Below are 18,953 nucleotides of genomic sequence, written 5' to 3' on the forward strand. Positions count from 1 at the left end.
TGGGCATGGTTTCCTGCATGGCCCACCTCCCGATTCTCCATAAGACATGTTCTGGCTTTCAATAAACAAACCCCAACAAGCAGATCCATTATGTTTCATTTATTTGATTTAAAACTCATCCATTTTGGTTTAAAAATGTGGCCTGTTTTGATGCATCTCACTCTGATATATAGCTCCATCGGGTGAATGATTCCCCCCAATGTCCCCACCTCATCTCCCCTCTTGAAGGTGTTAAGATATGGTTAATCTTTTTTATTATATTTAATTTCAAATTAGCTTCCGGACTCAAAATTGAGTTCAACAATTTCAGATCATGGTAGTTATGGAAAAGGACAAAGATAGACCAGGAATAAAAGTTCTCAATTGGGGAAAAGCCAATTTTACTAAGCTGAGATGGGATTTAGCCAAAGTGTACTGGTAACAGTTACTTGAAGTGTTAGAGCAATGGGAGGTATTCAAGGAGGAGATAGTGAGGGTTCAGAGCAAGTACACTGCAATGTCTGCATTGTCCTCCTCAATCAGGGAGGAGGGGTGTGAAATATTAGATGAAATTAACATCGTGTGGGAAGAAGTATTAAAGGATTTAGCATCTTTGAAAATGGATAAATTCCCAGGCCCAGATGAACTGTATCCCAGGGTGTTGAGAGAAGCAAGAGAGGAACTAGCAGAGGCTCTGCCCATGATTTTCCAATCCTCTCTGGCTACAGGTGTGGTGCCGGAGGACTGTTAATGTTGCACCCTTGTTTACAAAGGGAGAAAGGGATAGACCGAGTAATCACAGGCCAGTCAGCCTAACCTCAGTGGTGGGAAAATTATTGGAAAAAATTCTGAGGGACACGATACATCTTCATTTAAGATACTGATTAAACAAGGACAGTCAGCATGGATTTGTTAAGGGAAGGTTGTGTCTGACTAACTTGGTTGAATTTTTTGAGGAGGTAACTAGGAGGGTGGATGAAGGCAATGCATTTGATGTAGTGTATATGGATTTTAGCAAGGCTTTTGATAAGATCCCACATGGCAGACTGGTCATAAAAGTAATAGCCCGTGGGATCCAGGGCAAGGTGGCAAGTTGGATCCAAAATTGGCTCAGGCAGGAAGCAAAGGGTAATGGTTGTTTTTGTGACCGGAAGGGTGTTTCCGTTGGGCTTAGTACTAGGTCCCTTGCATTTTATGATCAGTGGCAAATGGAAAAGTGTGAGGTAATGCACAAGGCAAGGGAATAAACAATAAATGGTAGGACACTGAAGTGTACAGGAATAGAGGGATCCTGAAGGTAGCAGGCCAAGTAGATAAAGTGGTTAAGAAGGCATAAGGGATACTTGCCTTTATTGGCCGAGGCATAGAATGTAAGAGCAGGAAGGTTATGCTTGAACTGTATAAAACACTAGTTAGGCTGCGTGTAGTTCTGGTCACCACATTACAGGAATGATGTGATTGCACTAGAGAGGATAAAAAGGAGATTTACACTGAGGGAAGATTGGATAGGCTGGTGGTGTTTTCTTTGTAACAGGAGGCTGCGGGGAGATCTAATTGAGGTGTATAAAATTATGAAGGGCCTTGATAGAATGGATAGGAAGGACCTATTTCCCTTAGCAGAGGGGTCAATAGCCAGGGGGCATAGATTTAAAGTAATTGGTGAGGGGAATTGAGGAGACATTTTTTTCACCCAGAGGGTGGTGGGGGTCTAGAACTCACTGCCTGACAGGGTGGTAGAGGCAGAAAACCTCATAGCATTTAAAAAGTACTTGGAAGTGCCATAACCTACAGGGCTACGGATCAATAGCTAGAAAGTGGGATTAGGCTGGATAGCTTCTTGACGGCCAACACCGACATGATGTGCAGAATGGCCTCCTTCTGTGCTGAAAATTTTAATGATTCTATGATAACCACTGCTCCCATTTTTTTTCACACAGCAGTTGTTGGTAATGATTCGTTTATTGCCATTTACACCTCCTACACTCATCATTTGTAGCTTTTTTATGTGTCCTGTTACCACCTCCTTTAGCCTTGTACTATCATTCCTTTTGTCATTTAATCTCTCCTGCCTTCCACCCTATCATAGACCTTCCATTTTGTTCTTTCCTACCATTCCCTATTTTCCTGCCTCTGCACTTGCTTAAAACCTGTTGTATCTCCAGCATTTTCCAATTCTGATGAAAGATCATCGACCTGAACAAAAACAAAGGCATACAATGTGGCCAAGACGAGTGGGAGGGCAGAGGATTGGCAAATTTTTTTAAGCCAGCAGAGAACGTCTTTTAAAAAAAAATGATTGAGAGGGAAGATAGATGATGAGAATAAACTAGCACAAAATATAAAAACAGATAGTAAGAGTTTTTACAGGTACGTAAAAAAAGGAAAAGAGTGGCTAAAGTAAATGTTGGTCCCGTGGAAGATGAGAATGGGGATTAGTAATGGAGAACAGGGAAATGGCAGAGACGTTGAACAAATATTTTGTATCTGTCTTCACGGTAGAAGACACTAAAAGCATCCCAATAGTGGATAATCAAGGGGCTATAGATAGGGAGGAACTTAATATAATCACTATCAGTAATGTAGTACTAGGCGGACAAGTCCCTTGGACCTGATGGCTTACATCCTAGGGTCTTAAAAGAGGTGGATGCATTGGTTGTAATCTACCAAAATTCCCCAGATTCTGGGGGGGTCCCAGCAGATTGGAAAACCGCAAATGTAACGCCCCTACTCTTTTTTTTAAAAAGGAGGCAGAAAAAAGCAGGAAACTATAGACCAGTTAGCCTAACATTTGTCGTTGGGAAAATGCTGGAGTCCATTATTAAGGAAGCAGTAGTGGAACATTTGGAAAAGCATGATTCAATCAAGCAGAATCAGCATTGTTTTATGAAAGGAAAACGGTGTTTGACAAATTTGCTGTAGTTCTTTGAGGATGTAACGAGCAGGGTGGATAAAGGGGGACCAGTGGATGTGATGTATTTGGATTTCCAGAAGGCATTCGATAAGGTGCCACATAAAAGGTCACTGCACAAGAGAAAAGCTCACGGGGTTGGGGGTAATATATTAGCATGGATAGATGATTGGCTAGCTAACAGAAAACAGAGAGTCGGGATAAATGGGTCATTTTCTGGTTGGCAAACAGAGACTAATGGGGTGCCACAGGGATCGGTGCTGGGTCCTCAACTATTTACAATCTATATTAATGACTTGGATGAAGGGACCGAGTGTAATGTAGCCAAGTTTGCTGATATGAAGATGGGTGGAAAAGCAAATTGTGAGGAGGACACAAAAAATCTGCAAAGGGGTATAGACAGGCTACGTGAGTGGGCAAACATTTTGCAGATATTGTATAATGTGGGAAAAAGTGAGGTTATCCACTTTGGCAGAAATAATAGAAAAGCAAATTATTATTTAAATGGAGAACAATTACAAAATGCTGCTCTACAGAAGGACCTGGTGGTCCTTGTGCATGAAACACAAAAAGTTAATATGCAGGTACAGCAAGTGATCAGTAAGGCAAATGAAATATTGGCCTTTATTGTAAGGGGGATAGTGTATAAAAACTGAGAAGTCCAGCTACAACTGTACAGGGTATTGGTGAGGCCACACCTAGAGTTTTGGTCTCTGTATTTAAGGAAGTATTTACTTGCATTGGAGGCTGTTCAGAGAAGGTTCAGTAGATTAATTCCGGAGATGAGGGGGTTGACTTATGAGGATAGTTGGGCCTATACACATTGGAGTTCAGAAGAATGAAAGGTGATCTTATCGAAACATACAAGATAATGAGGGGGCTCGACAAGGTGGATGCAGAGAGGATATTTCCACTCAGCGGAAACTAAAACTAGGGGACATAGTCGAATAAGGGGCCACCCATTTAAACTGAGATGAGGAGAAATTTCTTCTCTGAGGGTTGTAAATCTATGGAATTCTCTGCCCCAGGCTGGGTCATTGAATATATTTAAGGTGGAGAAAGACAGATTTTTGAGCGATAAGGGTTATGGGGAGCGGGAGTCCATGATCCGATCAGCCATGATCGCATTGAATGGCGGAGCAGGCTCGAGGGGCCAAATGGCCTACTCCTGCTCCTATTTCTTATGTTCTGAACTCTGTTTCTCTCTCTCCATGGATGCAACCTGACCGTGAGTATTTCCAGCATTTTCTGTTTTATATTTCAGATTTCCAGCATCTGTAGTATTTTGCTTCCATGACTCGTGCCTCTCCCTTCTTTGCATGCTAATTGACTCTTGCTGCTAGGTGGGTTGGTTGGTTGTAGTGGTCTCTGCCAAATTGGGTGGAATGGTGATGAAAGTGAGGGGGATAGGAGAGAGCGTGAGAGAGTATGGGGGGGCGGTTAGAGAGTTAAGACATGTGAAAGTATAGAAAACACAATTCGACAGCGCAAGAAAATATTGATGCAGCAGGAGGCTTCTCTGGTGCATTCTCATCCTACTGTTCAAATCCCTCCATGGCCTCACCCCTCCTGATTTCTGTCACCTCCTCAAGCCTCTGAGAAATCTGCATTCCTCCAACTCTGGCTTCTTGCATATGTCCCACTCCTTTTACCCCACCATTGGTGGCTGTGACTTCAGCCATCTATGCCCAAAGCTCTAGAATTCCCTCCCTGAATCCCTCCACCTTTTTCTCCTCCTTTTTAAGAACCTGCTTACTCTGGTTGCATATCAGTTGTTATTAATCCACCCAGCCAAAGACATTTATTAATGTTTACTTTTTATTTATCATCATTTGTACCTTCATACTCCACTAATGTATCTTTCCTGCATTGTATGTTGCAAAAGGACATCAGAAATGGATGCTAATTAAACTATCCAAAATCCTAAGTGTGCTGCTGCCTTATAATAGCCAGATATTGTATATTCTTTGCATGTCAAGTGCTTACTATGATTTTAGGTAAGTTTAAAAAAAAAGTAAATAATAATAACTGCTTTGGCTGGTAATTAAAAATCTACGTTCTGAACAGAAAATGTTACAATATTCATTGCAGATTGATCAGTATCTAAGAGAAAGGCAGATCAAAGTTTTAGCTAGGATCCTTCATCAAAACTTTTCTTATACAGGGTTTTGATTAAAAGTAATCTTTCTTTCTGTTCCTGATGCTGAACAGCCAGTTGTGCATTTTCTATTTTTATTTCCAATTTCCAGTATTCGGTTTTCCTTTTTACATATAAATATCTTCCGTGCGTATGTCTAGATCACTTCACTTTGTTAAAATAGATGTTTAGGAAATTTTATATTTCGTGTTCTTGAGAGAATATTGGAACATTTTTTACACCAGTATTTAGATGATAAAGATGACACCAGATCAGATTTGGTGCAGAGTAACAATAAAGCTACATTCTGTCAGTCCTAATCTTGAAAATGATTGAACCCTTGTCTCCAATAACTACTTTACACTGCACCAAGTGACTTTTCTCATTTTCCACAATTTCGACAGAAGTGCAAGATGATACTTGGGGATAAAATTCATTTTGTGCTGTGGATTTTTCTCTACCAAAGGGAGAAAGATTACTTCAATCATGACTTTTTAGCTATAATATAAAATGTTATTTCCCAGGAATCAATTGCATATTATCACTCCATAAACTTGCAGCAATTATGTTACAATTGTCAGTCTTTCAATCAGGATGTCATCAGATATCAAATGCATAAAGATATAAAGATCATTCTGCCCATTGATATTCAGCATGATACCTGCTGGCAATGGCAAAAGAAATGAGTGAAAACTCCATAAAACTTTCTGCACCTATTCCATATATTATAAACAGAAATGGATATGTGAAAGTGACCAAGACACTATGGCCGGAATGTTTATCTGTGAGGCGAGTCAGGTGCGGTGACCTACGTAGCGGGTCGCCCTCACGCAGCACTCGGCGGCGTGCTCTCCACCTTGTCTTTAACTGAATTGGAGCAATTGAATTAGGCCTGCTTATTTTCCGGCCAATTAAATGAAGCAGGTCTGATGACATCACCGATGACTTGCCTTGAGCTCAGATTTTTAAAGGGGCCTTCCACACATCAGACTTGAAGGTTGTTGGAGGATCACAGCTCTTTGGCAGAGGTGTGGTTGTGTACCGCTGCTGGTGCCATCTCCTCCTCCAAAGAGGCTGTGCACTCTGTGCCTTGCTTCTCCTGCACATCCAAAGCTTGCTGCTGCGCTATGTTGTGCAGCATGCAGCATACAACGATGATTCTGGAGATCCTGGCTGGTGCGTAGTGAGGAACTCCTCCAGATATGTCAAGGCATCTGAAGCGTATCTTCAGCATGCCGATTGCTTGCTCTATGACACATCTGGTGGACATGTGGCTGTCAATACAGTGCTCCTCCGCCTCATTGCTTGGCCTTCTCAATGATGTCATCAACCACATCGTCAGTGGACAGCCAATAAGTCTGTTTGGAACTGAGGGAGGGTGGACTGGCACAAGATGAGGGAATCTGGCATACATATGCATGATTTTTTTATGGTTGCAGACGAGCTGCACATTGAGGGAGTGGAAGCCCTTGCGGTTCACAAACACACTTGGGTGATGGCCACGTGTGCAGTCAATGATGCCCTGCACCCGTGGAAAGCCAGTCAGAGCCGCAAAACTGAGCGCCCGCTCAGTAACACTGGCTTCATCAGTGGCAAAGTTTACATAATTGGCTGACTTGTGAAACATGGTATCAGTCACCTGGGTGATGCATCTGTGGGTGGCTGACTGCGAGATCCCACAACTGTCTGGTGCAGATCCCTGGAAGGAGCCTGGGGTGAAGAAGTTAAGGGCGGTGGTGACTGACAGCCACTGATAAGATATGTATACCAGGTCCTGAGGGCAGCAGGGCTTCATCCAGCAAGCTACAAATGTCTGCGATGACTTGGCACAATAGCCTGAGCTTCCTGAAGCACTGCTGTTCAGCCATGTCCAGGAAGCTCATCCTCTGCCTGTATATCCTGTGTCGGGGATATCATCTCCAGCACAGTGCACCCCTGTGCTGATCCACTCTCTCCTGTGGAGCATCAGGTCAGTGAGGAGAAGGCTGCTGGTGGTGTTGGTGTTGGGGCTCATCTTGGTCCGATTTCTGAGATCCAGGGTGAGACAGCATAAGCGGCACCCATGCTGATCTGACAGATGGCAGGTAATGTGGAGATCAGAGGTACAATCCTCCAATGTACAGAGAGTGACCAGCAGTGTACTGAGAGAGGCTTCCTAGGTTGTAGAAATCACCTGCAAACTCCTGAAAGCTAAATCTCTGCACAAAATGGTGTCAGCAAAAGCCTTTTCCTTAGGCAAGGAGGCAGGTGTAAGGAGGCAGTATTTGTGCTTTTTCCAGCTGTCACTTAATAAAGTAGCACAATGGCCACTGAGTTCCTGCTTCCCCTCCAGGCGAGCCTCCCCAAGGTATGTGAATCCCCTACAAAACCAGTTAAAGTTCAAACCTCATGTTGAAAAGGTTATTAAGAGTCTGTAAATGAGCAGTTAACCACCACAATGAGGTGGCCCGCCTCGAAATACGCCCAGTGAAAGGCAGAAGTCGGCGGGTTACTGATGCACTGTCAATTTCAGTGCTTTTAACCGCCGACCCGCTCCCAAACCCGCACACTGTGCAATGTGAAAATTCCAGCCAATAGTACAGTCTAAACCTCTCGACCCCGTTATGAGATTACTGATGGTGGTCACTCCCAAGTGACACCAGATCACATTTACATACAAAAGTTTCATAGAAGCGGGGGTAGTGCCAGAGGACTTGTGGACAGCATATGTTGGTCCTGTATACAAAAATGGAGATTGAATAAAACCGGGGAACTGTAGACCAGTCAGCTTAATGTCCGTGAGAGGAAAGATACTTGAATCTATACTAAAAAAAAGTGATGGAAAAGAATCAAGAGACAGAAAATACAATTAAAAAAATAGTCAGCATGGATTCCAAAAAGCTTATGTCATGCTTAACTAACCTAATATAATTATTTGAAGAGGTAACAGAAAGATTAGACAAGGGTAATGGAAAAGATGTCATATACTTGGATTTTCAAAAGGCCTTTGATAACGAACCATATGGTCGGCTCATAATAACGGTTAGGGCATGTAGGGTCAGGGGAAAATAGCTGAATGCATAGCAAATTGGCTAAAAAATTGAAAGCAGAGAGTAAGGGGTAAAGGATAGTTATTCAGATTGGAGGATGGTAGAAAGTGGTATTCCACAAGGATCAATGCAAACCACTGTTACTCATAATTTACATTAGTGATGTGGATTTTGGAATAAGTAACTATCAACATTTGCAGATGATATCCAACTGGGGTTATAGCTAACACTGAAGAAGAATACAACGTAATACAAAAAGACATGAGAAAAGTGGCAAATGAACTTTAACATAGATAATGTGAGGTGATGTACTTTGGAAGGACAAATAGAAACATCACCTACACCATAGAAAATAAGAAACTGAATGGGGTAAAGAGCAAAGAGATCTAAGGATACAGGTGAACAAATCATTAAAAGCAGCACTGCAGGTCAGTAAAGCAATTAAAATGCTAACAAAGCACTGGGATTTATTTCTAGGGTATAGAATTCAAAAGTAGTGAAGTTATGTTAAACATGTGTAGGACCCTGGTCAGGCCGCACTTAAAGTACTGTGCACAGTTCTGGTCTCCATACTAGAGAGGACATAGAAGCACAGGCGAACGTACAAAAAAGACTTACAAGGATTGTACCAGAACTGAGATTGGGAAGGATTGAACAGGTAAGGGCTTTTTTTCCTTAGAAAAGAGAAGGCTCAGAGGAAACCTGATAGAGATCTTTAAAATTCTGAATGGGTTGGACAACGTAGATGTGGAGAACATACTTCTACTTGTGTGAGAATCTAAAACTAGGGACTATAAATACAAGATAGTTACTAATAAATCCAATAAGGAAATAAGGATAAATGTCATTACTCAGAGTGGTTAGGATGTGGAAGTCATTACCACAGGAAATGGTTCAGGCAAATAGCTTAGATGCTTTCAAAAGGAAACTGGATGAGTAAATGAGAGAAAAAGTAATAGCAAGATATGCTGGATGGCTGAGATGAGGTAGATGGAATGGGAGAAGAATTGTGTAGTGAATAAACATCAGCAGCTTAGTTGGGCCAAATGGCCTGTTTCTGTGCTGTATATTCGAAGTAAGGACCAATTATTCTTTGTTTAAATATCTGGTAGAATGTTTAAGTAAATAATAATTTGGAACTGCCAAGATGGACTTCTTCTACCCCTGCGCCAATATGATGTCAACATTTTATTGAGTTGTTTACATAGTTGTCTGTGTCTCAACTCTTTTACTCGGTAGCAAAATGTTGAAACTTGATGAATAGGATTGTTTTTGAGACAGCACAAATCAGAAACATTATCCTGGCCCTTTGCTCTTGAATGCCTGTTACTGAACTAGATTTGAATCCGAACTTCCATAAGTTCAAGGACAGTTCATGAGTAACAACTCGTACATATATTTTGTCTATAAATGCTGTTTTACATGTTTCAAACAAATAAAAAATGCAGTATTGCTGCATCTTAAAATCTCATTTGGAGTTCACGAGGCAGAAGGATGATTTGTGGGGAGAGAAAAACAACGAAAAAGATTGAATTTGAAAACTAACTTTATGTCTTTGTGCTTGATCACAGTCGCTTCTTGGTTTTCCAAAATGTCCTTCCTCCGATGGGGTTTTGAAGGTCTGATACAGGTTCAGTTCACAGGACATTCTTACTCTATTATGATAGGAAATCTTACCATTCCAGTCAAGGGCACAAATGTAAGTAAGAGCTTTGCTGAAGTTATGTTGAGTCAAGCAAAATTGTTGCCAATAATAATGAGGAATGTAATATGAGTTTCTTAACATTTGCATTTGATCAGGTATAACTTTAAAAGGCTTATGGCAAAGACAATGGCAAATAGAATTAAGGGGAATATGGCTACATGAATAGACAGCTGGGAGCAGAAAACAAAGGATAAAGGTAGAAGGAACTTTCTCATACTGAAAAGATCTGAGGCTCAATTTTCCCCAGTACTGTTTTTTGGCATATTTGAAGAGTTACGCCCATTTTCTTTGGGCCCGACTACGCCAAAAAAAATTGAAAGTTTCCCCATTTTAACTTGTGAATGTGGCCTGGCGCACATTGTCCTTAAGTGGGTGGAGCCTAAGATATGCGGCAAAAAGATCGGGTTGCCAGGGTAACGAGAGACACACTGCAGGCTGAGGCTGGAAAGTGAAACGTACAAGACATTCTGGTCAGCTCACAGCAACCTGCACAAATACCTTGCACATTGCAGCTATTTAAGGCAGCAGCTTAACAACATGAAAATATTAGAGTCTTTGTGTCAAAAGTCTATCCTGTAAACTGTGAATTAAAAGCCCGCCCCCCGGAGCCAGTGCCACTCCTAGCCCTGACCGAATGCCCCCTCTCCCCCTCTGCTGCTGCTGTCCCGGCCATGGAACTGGATCTTCCCGCTGATTCTCTTACCTGCGCTGATTTTGTTAACTGTCCAGAAGGTTTTTCAGAGCGGTCACATACGCCATAGAAACATAGAAACATAGAAAATAGGTGCAGGAGTAGGCCATTCGGCCCTTCTAGCCTGCACCGCCATTCAATGAGTTCATGGCTGAACATTCAACTTCAGTACCCCATTCCTGCTTTCTCGCCATACCCCTTGATCCCCCTAGCAGTAAGGACCTCATCTAACTCCTTTTTGAATATATTTAGTGAATTGGCCTCAACAACTTTCTGTGGTAGAGAATTCCACAGGTTCACCACTCTCTGGGTGAAGAAGTTCCTCCGCATCTCGGTCCTAAATGGCTTACCCCTTATCCTTAGACTGTGACCCCTGGTTCTGGACTTCCCCAACATTGGGAACATTCTTCCTGCATCTAACCTGTCTAACCCCGTCAGAATTTTATATGTTTCTATGAGGTCCCCTCTCATTCTTCTGAACTCCAGTGAATACAAGCCCAGTTGATCCAGTCTTTCTTGATAGGTCAGTCCCGCCATCCCGGGAATCAGTCTGGTGAACCTTCGCTGCACTCCCTCAATAGCAAGAATGTCCTTCCTCAGGTTAGGAGACCAAAACTGTACACAATACTCCAGGTGTGGCCTCACCAATGCCCTGTACAACTGTAGCAACACCTCCCTGCCCCTGTACTCAAATCCCCTTGCTATGAAGGCCAACATGCCATTTGCTTTCTTAACCGCCTGCTGCACCTGCATGCCAACCTTCAATGACTGATGTACCATGACACCCAGGTCTCTTTGCACCTCCCCTTTTCCTAATCTGTCACCATTCAGATAATAGTCTGTCTCTCTGTTTTTACCACCAAAGTGGATAACCTCACATTTATCCACATTATACTTCATCTGCCATGCATTTGCCCACTCACCTAACCTATCCAAGTCGCTCTGCAGCCTCACAGCATCATCCTCGCAGCTCACACTGCCACCCAACTTAGTGTCATCCGCAAATTTGGAGATACTACATTTAATCCCCTCATCTAAATCATTAATGTACAGTGTAAACAGCTGGGGCCCCAGCACAGAACCTTGCGGTACCCCACTAGTCACTGCCTGCCATTCTGAAAAGTACCCATTTACTCCTACTCTTTGCTTCCTGTCTGACAACCAGTTCTCAATCCATGTCAGTACACTACCCCCAATCCCATGTGCTCTAACTTTGCACATCAATCTCTTGTGTGGGACCTTGTCGAACGCCTTCTGAAAGTCCAAATATACCACATCAACTGGTTCTCCCTTATCCACTCTACTGGAAACATCCTCAAAAAATTCCAGAAGATTTGTCAAGCATGATTTCCCTTTCACAAATCCATGCTGACTTGGACCTATCATGTCACCTCTTTCCAAATGCACTGCTATGACATCCTTAATAATTGATTCCATCATTTTACCCACTACCGATGTCAGGCTGACCGGTCTATAATTCCCTGTTTTCTCTCTCCCTCCTTTTTTAAAAAGTGGGGTTACATTGGCTACCCTCCACTCCATAGGAACTGATCCAGAGTCAATGGAATGTTGGAAAATGACTGTCAACGCATCCACTATTTCCAAGGCCACCTCCTTAAGTACTCTGGGATGCAGTCCATCAGGCCCTGGGGATTTATCGGCCTTCAATCCCATCAATTTCCCCAACACAATTTCCCGGCTAATAAGGATTTCCCTCAGTTCCTCCTCCTTACTAGACCCCCCGACCCCTTTTATAACCGGAAGGTTGTTCGTGTCCTCCTTCGTGAATACCGAACCAAAGTACTTGTTCAATTGGTCCGCCATTTCTTTGTTCCCCGTTATGACTTCCCCTGATTCTGACTGCAGGGGACCTACATTTGTCTTTACTAACCTTTTTCTCTTTACATATCTATAGAAACTTTTGCAATCCGTCTTAATGTTCCCTGCAAGCTTCTTCTCATACTCCATTTTCCCTGCCCTAATCAAACCCTTTGTCCTCCTCTGCTGAGTTCTAAATTTCTCCCAGTCCCCAGGTTCGCTGCTATTTCTGGCCAATTTGTATGCCACTTCCTTGGCTTTAATACTATCCCTGATTTCCCTTGATAGCCACGGTTGAGCCACCTTCCCTTTTTTATTTCTATGCCAGACAGGAATGTACAATTGTTGTAGTTCATCCATGCGGTCTCTAAATGTCTGCCATTGCCCATCCACAGTCAACCCCTTAAGTATCATTCGCCAATCCATCTCAGCCAATTCACGCCTCATACCTTCAAAGTTAGCCTTCTTTAAGTTCTGGACCATGGTCTCTGAATTAACTGTTTCATTCTCCATCCTAATGCAGAATTCCACCATATTATGGTCACTCTTCCCCAAGGGGCCTCGCACAACGAGATTGCTAATTAATCCTTTCTCATTACATAACACCCAGTCTAAGATGGCCTCCCCCCTAGTTGGTTCCTCGACATATTGGTCTAAAAAACCATCCCTTATGCACTCCAGAAAATCCTCCTCCACCGTATTGCTTCCAGTTTGGTTAGCCCAATCTATGTGCATATTAAAGTCACCCATTATAACTGCTGCACCTTTATTGCACGCACCCCTAATTTCCTGTTTGATGCCCTCCCCAACATCACTACTACTGTTTGGAGGTCTGTACACAACTCCCACTAACGTTTTTTGCCCTTTGGTGTTCTGCAGCTCTACCCATATAGATTCCACATCATCCAAGCTAATGTCCTTCCTAACTATTGCCTTAATCTCCTCCTTAACCAGCAATGCTACCCACCTCCTTTTCCTTTTATTCTATCCTTCCTGAATGTTGAATACCCCTGGATGTTGAGTTCCCAGCCCTGCTCATCCTGGAGCCACGTCTCCGTAATCCCAATCACATCATATTTGTTAACATCTATTTGCACAGTTAATTCATCCACCTTATTGCGGATACTCCTTGCATTAAGACACAAAGCCTTTAGGCTTGTTTTTTTAACACCCTCTGTCCTTTTAGAATTTTGCTGTACAATGGCCCTTTTTGTTCTTTGCCTTGGGTTTCTCTGCCCTCCACTTTTCCTCATCTCCTTTCTGTCTTTTGTTTTTGCCTCCTTTTTGTTTCCCTCTATCTCCCTGCATTGGTTCCCATCCCCCTGCCATATTAGTTTAACTTCTTTTAAAAAAAAAAATCATAGTTGGCCAAACTTGCTTAAATAACCAGAATTGGCATGGGTGGCAGGTTACACCTCAAATGAGGTTTTTTAAAAAATCGCAGCCTAAAAAAATTGTGCCAAGTGAATTACGCTGGTGCAGAAACTTTGGGGAAACTTGGAGATTTTAATTTACTCCAATAAAAACAGGCCATGCCAATAACATGGCGTAGATAATTGGGGGAAATTGAGCCCTTGGTGAGTGGTTCTCCAGAGATCTGGATTGTGGCTGCTCTTATCTTCATAAATCATTTGGACACAGGAATTGAGGGAGTAATATCAATGTTTTTTGATTGCTCCAAATTGGGGAGGGTCTGGCAAATTGTGGTGAGGATTGTGAAAGACTGCAGGAGGACATAGATGGACTAGTAGGGTGGGCAGCTAGGTGACCATTGCAAATAAATGTAGAAAAATGTGAACCAATATACTTTGGAAGTAAGAATAATGGAAAGAAATACACTAAGATTTTAAACTGAGCATAAGGACCTTGGAGGGCAAATACATAGGTTACTAACACTGACTGTGCTGGTAGATGAGGCCATAAAAAAGGCAAGCTGAATTCTTGGATTTGTATCTAGAGGCAAACAAGGAGGTAATCCTGAACTTAAACAAAAACTTTGTTAAACTGCAATTGGAGTTAAGATATGAATTGCATTAGTTGGTCAGCAAGATTGTAATGAGCGGGCATAAATTTAAGACCGTCACAAAGAATTGAACGGGAAGTTATAATGTGTAATTCCCGGCCACAAACCATTTTATCAAAGGCAACTGAGTGAGATTAGGTGGTTCAGATGGAGAAAAACACTTTAACAGACTTGATGGGTGAAATACCATGTTTCTGTGTTGTATGATTCTATGGTACCAAAATGTTGTAGAAGAATTGGACTTGAGTCATTACTGTTTAATGCTGTGCGATACTGTTAATTCAGCTCCTTGGATTGCTCCCACCACTGTTGACAGACTGTAACTAGCTGTGTCTCCCATCCCCCAAGTTATAATGATCTCTCCAGACACAACTCAAGTTTGAAGACCAAATCTGCTGTGGGGTTTTTTATAGTTCGTGAACATCTGTCTATATAAAGTATTAAACATCTATCTATGTAATGCTTTAAAAACTGCACTTCCATTTCTAAATTCCCATCTTGCCATTTATAATGGAAATTGCCTATGTAAACTTGTTATACTGTAATTATAACCGTGTAGCATTGATGGTGCTGTAGTGTAGTGCCTCAGTTATGTGTCTCCCAGCTGCTTCTCCTGTACTGCAGAGAAACACTCCTGCTCAAACCATCTCTCCTTATTGTCTTCCCAAATTCACACAAGGTTTGTTATTTAATTAAAAATAATATAAAATCAAAATATTCTCTTAAAATAAGGACAGAATGTATGACTCTAGAATATGGAGTTATGGCTGTCTAATTATGCCCCATTTCACCTGAAGACTACACTTGGTCCTGAACATGTCAAAGGCTACAGAAAGGTCGAGGAGGAATGATGTATTATGTTCACAGTCACTGAGAATGTTGTTTGTGACTGATAAGGGCAGCTACAGAGCCCCAGAGGGGTAGACACCTGATTGGAGAGATTCAAACATGGAGTTGTGAGCGAGATCTGGGATGCAACAACAAATTCAAGGACTTTGAAGGGCAAAGGCAGGTTGAAAATGGGGTCATAGTTTGCAAGAAAAGAGGGGTTGAGGGTTTTTTTGTGGAGGGGTAGATGACAGTGATTTTGAATAGGCGGGGAATGGTGTTTAAGGAGAGGGATCTATTTATAATGTCAGCTAGCAGGGGAGTGGGGAGGGAGGTTGGATGGTTAACAGTTTGAGAATGGTGTCAAGGGAGCAGGAGGTGAGTCTCATGGATGAGATGAACCCGGAGATGGGAGAGAAACTAGAGAGAGTTGGGGATGAAAGGCGCTGGGGAGGTTTGGCTTGGTGGGCAAGGAGAAGAGGGGGAGCAGTTGAATAGTTGGCCTGTATCTTGAAAGGGAAATCTATGAACTTATTGGTAAGCTAGTAGAATGGGAAAACAGTTGGCAGATGTAGTTTAATGCGAAGTGGATTGCTCCAGCAAAGAGGTAGCAGAGATAAAATGGTCTTCCGGATGTTTAGTGCAAGGGCCATGCTTTCGTACGTCTCGGTGAAGATGTTGACGATGGCTTGGAGTTTGGCCTCGGAGTGTGCGCAGACGCAAGCGTCGCCTGCATACTGTTGTTCGATGACCGAGGATGGGACGATATTGGATCTAGCCTGGAGGCGGCGAAGGTTGAACAGGTTTCCATTGGTTCTATAGGTTAGTACCACTCCAGCGGAGTGATTGTTGAGAGTGACATGAAGCATTGCAGCAAGGAAGATCGAGAAAAGCATTGGTGAGATGATGCAGCCCTGCTTGACCCCAGTCCAGATGTGGATTGGGTCTGCTCTGGATACATTGTTCAGAATCACAGCTTGCATGTCATCGTGGAGCAGGCGGAGGATGGTGATAAACTTTTGGGGGCAGCAGAAACGGAGGAGGACACACCATAGTCCCTCACGGTTGACAGTGTCAAAGGCCTTTGTGAGATCAAAGAAGGCCATGTACAAGGGTTGATGCTGTTCCCCGCATTTCTCTTGTAGTTGTCGCACGGTGAAGATCATGTCCGTCGTATCTCTTGTGGTCGGAATCAGCATTGCGACTCTGGGAGGAGCTCTTTAGCCACAGGGAGAAGATGATTGAGGAGGATTCTTGCAATGACTTTCCAACAGAGTGGCTGACAGCAGGGAGATTCCTCTGTAGTTACCACAGTCCTCTTTGTCCCCTTTTTTGAAGATGGTCACAATTACAGCATCTCTGAGATCTCCTGGCATGCTCTCCTCCTTCTAGATAAGAGAGATGAGGTCATGCATTTGTGCCAATAGTGCTTCTCTGCAATACTTTAGTGCCTTGGTGGGGATTCCATCTGCTCCTGATGCCTTGTTGTTCTTGAGCTGACGAATGGCCTTATCTACCTTGTGCAGGGCTGGGGTTTTGTTGAGATGGTGGCGGGTAGCATGCTGTGTCGAAGTCATCAATATCCACGGTGCAGCCTTGGACAACGTGGACCATTTTCCATACCTCAGGAGCCTACTGTCAGCAAAGGCAGACATCGATGACGAGGTCCAACACCGTTCGGTTACCGAAGGAAGAGTGTTTGAAGACCAGGATCTCAAATCTGGCACCAAACTTATAGTCTACAGGGCAGTAGTGATACCAGCCCTCCTATATGGCTGAGACGTGGACCATATACAGCAGACACCTCAGCGCTGGAGAAGTACCACCAACCCATCCTGCAAATACACTGGGAGGATAGGTTCACCAACATCTGTGTTCTCAGGCCAACATCCCCAGCATCGAAGCACTGACCATGCTCGACCAACTCCGTTGGGTGGGCCACATTGTCCGCATGCCCGACACGAGACTCCCTAAGCAAGCACTCTACTCAGAACTCCTACACGGCAAGCGAGCCCCAGGTGGGCAGAGGAAACTTTTCAAGGACACCCTTAAAGCCTCTTTGATAAAGTGCAACATCCCCACCAGCACCTGGGAATCCCTGGCCCAAGACCGCCCAAAATGGAGGAAGAGCATCCAGGAGGGCGCTGAACACCTCCAGTCTCGTCATCGAGAGCATTGAGAAATCCAGTGCAGACAGCGGAAGGAGTGTGCCCCACCCTCCCTTTCCTTCAACCACTGTCTGCCCAACCTGTGACAGAGACTGTAATTGACTGAGAACTCACTTTGAGTGGAAGCAAGTCTTCCTTCATTTCGAGGGACTGCCTATGACGATGAAACTAATATTGGTTCGGTAACATCATGCTGTAATTGTAGAAGGAAGGGAAGATTGCAGAAGATAATGAGTGGAAGCTCTGGCTAATTTTAACACAGGGACACTAATTGTAGTGCTCTCCAGTGCCATACTTGGATCAGATAGTTTATCTACACTATTAAGCGGCCTACCGCTTAGTGTATACCCTTTCCTTATTAGCCCTGTCAAAGTGCATCACCTCACACTTTTTTCTCTGAATTAAATTACATTTGCCACTGCTCTGCCCACCTGACCAGTAGATTGATATCCTCCTGCAGCCCGTGTCTTTCCTCTTCATTATCACCCACACAGCCAATTTTAGTGTCGTTTGCAAACTTCTTAATCATACTCCCTATATTCAAATCTAAATCGTAGATATATACCACACAAAAAAAGGGACCCCCACTGGAAACATCCTTCCAGTCACAAAAACATCCAGCAATCATTACTCTTTGCTTCCTACCTCCAAATCAATTTTGGATCCAACTTGCCACTTTTCCCTGTATCCCATGGGCTTTAACCTTCATGACCATGTGGGATCTTATCAAAAGCCTTACTAAAGTCCATATATACTACATCGTGCGCACTACCCTCATCAACCCTCTTAGTTACCGCCTCAAAAAATTCAATCAGGTTAGTCAAAACACAATCTTCCCTGAACAAATCCATGCTGACTGTCCCTAATTAATCCTTGCCTTTCCAAATGCAGATTTATCCTGTCTTTCTGGAATTTTTTCCCAGTAATTTTCCCACCACTGAGGTTAGGCTGACAGGCCTGTAATTACTCAGCCTATCCCTTTTTCCCTTCTTAAACAAGGGTACTACATTAGCAGTCCTCCAATCCTCCGGCACCATGCCCAGATCCAAAGAGGACTGGAAAATGATAGCCAAGGCCTCTGCTATTTCCTCCTTTACTTCGCTCAACAGCCTGGGATGCATTTCATCTGGGCCTGGGGACTTATCTACTTTCAAAGCTGCTAAACCCCTTAATACTTTCTCTCACTATTTATTTCATTAGAATATCACACTCCTCCTCGATAGCAGTATCTGCATTGCCCCTTTCCTTTGTGAAAACAGATGCAAAGTATTCGTTAAGAACCTTACCAACATCTTCCACCTCCACTCAAAATTACTCTCATGGTCTCTAATCGGCCCTACCCTTTCTTTAGTAACCCTCTTACTCTTATATTTATAGAACATCTTGGTTTTCCTTAATTTTACTAGCCAAGAATTTCTCATGCTCTCTCTCTTAGCATTCCTAATATCCTTTTTAATTTTGCCTCTTTACTTTCTGCATTCCTCTAAAGATTCTATAGTATTTAGCTGTTGGTATAAGACATAACCGTCCCTTTTTTCTTAATCCTCCCCTGTAAGTCCAGTGAAAAAGAAGGGCGGTAAGAGAAGGGATAACCAGCCATGGATAACCAAGGAAATAAAGGAGAGTATCAAATTAAAAACCAATGCGTATAAGGTGGCCAAGGTTAG

General features: G+C 43.0%; 1 protein-coding gene across 1 annotated transcript in view; it reads left to right on the forward strand.

Moving 5' to 3' along the window:
- The window catches only part of abcg8 (ATP-binding cassette, sub-family G (WHITE), member 8), a 71,790-nt gene that overhangs the window by 46,315 nt on the left and 6,522 nt on the right, over positions 1-18,953 (forward strand). The window contains exon 12 of the mRNA XM_070890963.1: positions 9,625-9,752. Coding sequence (XP_070747064.1) covers positions 9,625-9,752 — 128 coding nt within the window. The remainder of the gene's footprint in view (positions 1-9,624; positions 9,753-18,953) is intronic.

Source organism: Pristiophorus japonicus, chromosome 9 (genome assembly GCF_044704955.1).
Source record: "Pristiophorus japonicus isolate sPriJap1 chromosome 9, sPriJap1.hap1, whole genome shotgun sequence".
Lineage (NCBI taxonomy): Eukaryota > Metazoa > Chordata > Chondrichthyes > Pristiophoridae > Pristiophorus > Pristiophorus japonicus.